The following is a 6,381-nucleotide window of genomic DNA, read 5'->3' on the forward strand; positions in this document are numbered from 1 at the left end:
AGAAAGAGCCAAGACCAGAGTCCATTATAATCTACCGCACAGGAAGCGAGAGAGTGGAAGAAGATCAGCATGACCCAGACACCACAGCCAAGAACACAGAGGAGCAGACTAACTTTCTGTGTCCTCCCAGTGTAGAAGGTACTACAGATAGATTCTAACTGCACCCGCATCCTCTGGCTCCAAGCATAGGTTGTCCATTTGGCCTCTAATAGGCTCACTTATTTCCCCCCGGCCTCTTGCACTTAAATATATTTATAAAATGCCTTTGGGATTTCCTTAATCTTATATGCCAAAGAGATTTGTGGCCCCTTTTTGCCCTCATAATTTCTTTTTTAAGCAATGCTCAAAACTCTCTGCACTTGTGAAGGGGCTCCCTTTTTAATGCTCTGTGCCTAACGTAGACTTCCTTCTTTTTCTTCAGACTCTCTCTAGCTCTTGTCATCCAGTGTTCCCTGGACTTGCTGCCGTTGCCCTTCACTCTCAAAAGAACATGCTAGCCTTGAATTCTCATTCTACTACTTTAGATTAGATTACTTACAGTGTGGAAGCAGGCGCTTCAGCCCAACAAGTCCACACCGACCCTCCGAAGAGCAACCCACCCAGACCCATTCCCCTGAATATACCCCTTCACCTGCATATACCCCTTCACCTGCATATACCCCTTCACCTGCATTTATCTCTTCACCTAACACTACGGGAAATTTCGCATGGCCAATTCACCTAATCTGCACATCTTTGGATTGTGGGAGGAAACCCATGCAGACACGGGGAGAACGTGCAAACTCCATGCAGACAGTCACCAGAGGCTGGAATTGAGCCTGGTGCTGTGAGGCTGCAGTGCTAAGCACTATGCCACCGTGTCGCCCCACCATGTCTCCCGCTTTCTAACTGTAGACTTACTTACCAGTAGTCTGTTTGCCAGATCCTGTCTAATGATATTGAAATCTGCCTTCACCAGTTTAGTCACTTAATGTTATCCTTATCCCTTTCCATAATGATTAGATTAGATTATTTGGAATGTGGAAACAGGCTCTTCGGCCCAACAAGTCCACACCGACCTGCCGAAGCACAACCCACCCAGACCCATTCCCCTACATTTATCTCTGCACCTAACACTACGGGCGATTTAGCATGGCCAATTCACCTAACCTGCACATTTTTGGATTGTGGGAGGGAACCGGAGCACCCGGAGGAAACCCACACAGGCACGGGGAGAATGTGCAAACTCCACACAGATTCGCCTGAGGTGGGAATTGAACCTGGGTCTCTGTTACTGTGAGGCAACAGTGCTAACCACTATGCCACCGTGCCACCCACTTGACTATGAAACGTAGAGTTGTTGTCACTACCCCCCAAAATATTTGCCCACTGACACTACAACCACTTGATAGGGTTAATCCTGATCTTAGGGAATAAAACCAATCACGGAATTAGGTCAAGCACTGCACATCTCTAGTTGGACTATATGTACTGGCATAAAAGTTCTCCTGGGTGCACTGTAAATATTAGACCCCATCTAATCATTTCAAACTAAGATGAAAACAGAAGTTGCTAGAAAATCTCAGCAGGTCTGGCAACATCTGAAGAGAAATCAAAGCTAACGCTTTGGCTCTGGTGACCATTCCTCAGAACGGGCCTACGGCTTTTCAGTGAATTTCTGCAGTGTACACACTGCCACTGCTGACTGTCAATGGTGGAGGGAGTGAAAGTTTTTGGATATGATGCCAATGAAGCAGGCTGCTTTATCCTGTTTGATGTCAAGCTTCTTGAGTGTTGCTGGAGCTACACTCATACAGGCAAGTGGGGAGTATTCCATCAAACTTGTGACTAGTGCCTTGCAGATAGTGGACAGGCTTTAGGGAGTCAGGAAGTGAGTTACTCACTGTAGTTTTCTTAGCCTCTGACCTGTTCTTGTAGCCACTGTGTTTGTGACAAGTTAAGTTGAGTTTCTGGCCAGTGGTAACCCCAGGAATATTGATGGTGGGGGATTCAGTGATGGTAACATCATTGAATGTCAAGGAGCGGTGATTAACTTTCTCTTCTTTGAGGTGGTCATTACCGGCATTTGTGTGGTGCGTGTGTTACTTGTTAGTTAACAAAGTTGAAATCCCCATAACCTTATTCTAGTCTCACCTCTGAGATTTGCCTACATATCTGTTCCTACATCTCCCTCTTTTCGGAGGCCTGTAATATAATCCAAACAAGGTAAACATCCTTTTTTTAAAAATCTTTAACCTCTACCCGTACAGCCTCATTTGTATTAATGCAACATTCCCAACTCTCTTACATCAGCCCCATTGCACCTGAAACTTTTATACTCTGGAATGTTGAGCTGACAGTCCTGTCCTTCAACCATGTCTTCGTGATCGCAACATGTATTCCCAAATGGTGACCAAAACTGTGAATTCTTCTAGAAGAAAGTGATGAAGCCCAAGACGTCGACTCTCCTGCTCCTCGGATGTTGCCTGACCGGCTGTGTTTTTCCAGCACCACACTTTTTGATTCTGTAAATTATTCTGCCTTATCAGTCAGGCTCCTTGCATTAAAATAGATACAATTTTACTTTCCAGTCCTCCCATGTACCTTATCATGATCATGTTTTCTCTGCCAGACTGACTGACCTGGTATTCCTTCTATATCTGAACGATGCTCCTGATTTTAACTCGATTCTGCCCCAACCTCATCCCAAAGTAGTTTAAAACCTTTTCAATGGTACAAGCAAATATCCCAACAAGAATATTGGACCCATTCCAGTTCAGGTGCAATCTATCCAGCTTGTACAGGTCCCACCTGCCCCCAGAAACTGTCCCAATGATCTAACAATCTAAAGCCCCCTCCCTTATACCATCCCTATAGCCATGTGTTCATCTGACCTATCTTATTCCTATACTCAGTCGGGCATAGCAGTGGAAGTAACTTGGGGAATTGCATTCTTAATAGTCTTCTGCTTTAATCTGCAACCACTTTTCTTAATTCCTGTGACAGGACCTCTTTTTCTTTACCAATGTAATCAGTACAGATGTCATGACTACTGGCTGTTCACCTTCCCCTTCAGACTACCTTGCAGCCATTCTGGGACATGCCTGACCCTAGCACCAGAGAGGCAACATATTATTTAAGAGCCTTGTTTGTACCCACAGAACTGCCTGTCAGTTTTCATTTGATATCATGTTTTCTGCCAGTCCTGTAGAGTCATAGAGTTGTACAGCAGGGGAACAGACCCGTTAGTCCAATTCATCCATACCTACCAAATATCCCAAATTAATCTAGCCCCATTTGCCAGCATTCAGCCCATATCCCCCTCAGCCCTTCCTTTTATGCATTTTAAATGTTGTAATTGTACCAGCCTCCACCAGTTCCTCTGGTAGTTCATTCCATAAATGCAGCAGCCTTTGCATGAAAAGGTTGCCCTTCAGGTCCTTTTCTAAATCTTTTCCCTCTGACTTTAAACCTATGCCTTCTAGTTTTGGACTCCCCTATTCTGGGGAAAAGACCTTGGCTATTCACCCTGTCTGTGTCTCTCATGGTTTTATAAATCACTATAATGTCACCCTTCAGTCTTCAAAGCTACAGGGAAAAACTGTGCTCAACTGGAATGTAAAACCTCTGAATGAAGAATATTAGAGGACCTCAAGTGAGAGCAGGAAATTGGAAATTGAATATCATAAAGTTGAAAGAGCTTAATGAAATCGTGGGCTGAACGGTTATGGAATAATCCAGTGTTGCTGTTTCTGATGGGGCCCTTCTTTCCTAATATTCTGAGTTGCAATATATAATGTCACTGAGGAAAGAATGTTGTACAAAACATCAGCTTGCATGTGATCACTGTCTGAGCCTCAAATGAAATGTGAAGAAAATGTTTATATTTCAGGTTGATAAAATCTTATGTTGTTTGTGAGATAGGTGGCTGGAGCGTACCTACTGACAGCAGATATGTAACACTAACTGGCACAATCACCCGTGGCAAGAAGAAGGGGCAGATGGTGGACATCCACGTAACGCTAACTGAGAAAGAGCTCCAGGAACTAGCCAAGTCAAAGGAGCCCCTACAGCCTGAAGAAAAAGGCACAAAAAAAGCATGTGATGTAGGGTTGCATAGAGGTCCTCATGTTGTCATATGGAGCCTTGTGTGCGCTCCAGTGGTCTTTGTGTTGTCCTTTGTCATGTCCTTTTATTATGGAACCATTACCTGGTATAACATTTTCTTGGTTTACAATGAGGAACGGTCCTTCTGGCATAAGATTACAATTTGCCCCTTTCTGATTATTTTTTACCCAGTGCTAATTGTAGCAATGTCTGTGTCCCTTGCTGTGTACACAACCGTGACACAGATATCCTGGTCATTTGGTGAGTGGTGGCAAGCAGTGCGAGACTTGGAGAAAGGTTTCTGTGGCTGGTTGTCTGGGAAACTTGGTCTGGAGGATTGTTCCCCGTACAGCATTGTGGAGCTGCTGGATTCTGACAATGTTTCAGGTAGTCTGTCCTGTAAGGCAGCACCAGCAGGGGAGCAGACATCTGCTGTTTAAAGAATATTGATCCAGAGAGAAAGCACCTGACCGAAGAAACTGCTTAGGATTTTGAAATGAAATGAAGTTTTGCGTGAATTTACTCTGCCCCTGTAATGTTGTTTGACTTTGTAGTATTCAGATGCACGTAACTAACGTCTGCTTTTAGGAAGAAATTTAAGCTGTTTAGATCAATAAGCATAACCATGTAAGACTCGTGTCTCTGCTAATGCATGGGAGGCTTGTTTGCCTTTTGCCAGTTCCCACTATTACTTAGTTCCTGGAGCTAGAATACCCAAGTTTGAATTATCTCACACTCAATGCAGGGTCTGACCCTACTGTAGTGCAAGAGGCTACAAATAATGGTATCAGGTCAAATGGAGAAGAATTGCTATTTAACTTATTTATTTATTTTAATGTCTGAAGGTGCTGGCCTGTGCTTTCCCTGCAAAACTGTTAGTTTATTTTTTAATGGAGTAGCTTATTTGCAAACACTAAAAGGCTACTAAAGGTTTAGGGTATATTAGCAGGGTTTACTACAGTATTGTTTTTAAATGAGCCATGAATATACTGCTAAGTAACTGCCTATGCTAATTATACTTCAACTGTGTTAAAGGCCTAATCGAAGAGAAATCGTGACTGCTGGGATGTAATTTTTTTCTATGGTTAAATCCAACATGACGACAAAAGATAATGCGGCAATTCACCATAGACTTTAATATTTCAGGGGATCTTAAGGCCTTGAGGCACCATTTAACATTTAGTTAATTTAAAGCTTATCACATTCATAATACTAGATCATAGAATAAAGATAATTTACATCATTTCTGTAGAATATTCACTCTTCAATCATTAAAGCTATAAAAGAGTTTAATTTAATAATGTAACTGAATACCTTTCCATGTCCAGATTGAACCAGGTCAATTTTCCTATGCTACAAATTTTGGCCTTGCATCAAACACACCACTTGGTGGTCATAAGTATGCGACTTCTCAATTAGTACAAACTGGTGGGAGCAATTTGTTTAGCTCCTATAGTGCTCTGGTTCCACGTCCAGTTTGGCACCAGCAGGTTGTCACATTTAATCATTCCTGCATCTTCATTAAGTACTGTCTTTTGACTTTAAACCCACTAATCTATCCTTGTCTGTACCGAGCTATCTGATTTTATATCATTCAGTGTTTCAAAGAAAACAATCCCAGTCTATTCAATTTTTCTTCTTGACTAAAACCCTCCCAGCCAGAAAACATCTTGATAAATCTCTTCTGCACCCTCTCCAATGCAATTGCATAACTCCAGTAACATAGATTCTAGAACTGTGTATAATTCTCTAGCTGTGCCCAAAATCAATGTTTTATACAATTCTAGTGTCACTTCCCTGCTCTTAAATGCTATGCCTGGACCTGTAAAAGCGAGTATCTCATGCTGCCTTAACCACTTTGTCAATCAGTCCCACTGGGGCCAGTGAACATGAACACCAGGATCCCTTTGATACTCAGTATTTCCCAGTGTCCTACCATTTGTAACACATTCCCTTGCCTTATTTGCCTGCCCAGGGGAATTGACTCACACTAAATAGGATTGAATTCCATTTGCCACTGATCCACCCATCTGACCAGCCAGGCAAAAGTGAAGATTGCAGATGCTGGAGATTAGAATCAAGATTAGAGTGGCGCTGGAAAAGCACAGCAAGTCAGGCAGCATCCGAGGAGCAGGAAAATTGATGTTTCGGGCAAAAGCCCTTCATCATCCTGATGAAGGGCTTTTGCCCGAAACATAGATTTTCCTGCTACTCGGGTGCTGCCTGACCTGCTGTGCTTTGCATCTGACCAGCCAGTCTATATCCCGCTGTAATCTAAGGTATCTGCCTCATTAT

General features: G+C 42.9%; 1 protein-coding gene across 1 annotated transcript in view; it reads left to right on the forward strand.

Moving 5' to 3' along the window:
* The window catches only part of tmem169b (transmembrane protein 169b), a 6,928-nt gene extending 753 nt beyond the window's left edge, over positions 1–6,175 (forward strand). The window contains exons 2-3 of the mRNA XM_043694533.1: positions 3–138; positions 3,904–6,175. Of these exons, the coding sequence (XP_043550468.1) occupies positions 3–138; positions 3,904–4,526 (759 nt within the window). The 3' untranslated portion in view covers positions 4,527–6,175. The remainder of the gene's footprint in view (positions 1–2; positions 139–3,903) is intronic.
* Positions 6,176–6,381: the final 206 nt, after the last annotated feature.

The sequence above is a fragment of the Chiloscyllium plagiosum genome, chromosome 7 (genome assembly GCF_004010195.1).
Source record: "Chiloscyllium plagiosum isolate BGI_BamShark_2017 chromosome 7, ASM401019v2, whole genome shotgun sequence".
Taxonomy (NCBI): domain Eukaryota; kingdom Metazoa; phylum Chordata; class Chondrichthyes; order Orectolobiformes; family Hemiscylliidae; genus Chiloscyllium; species Chiloscyllium plagiosum.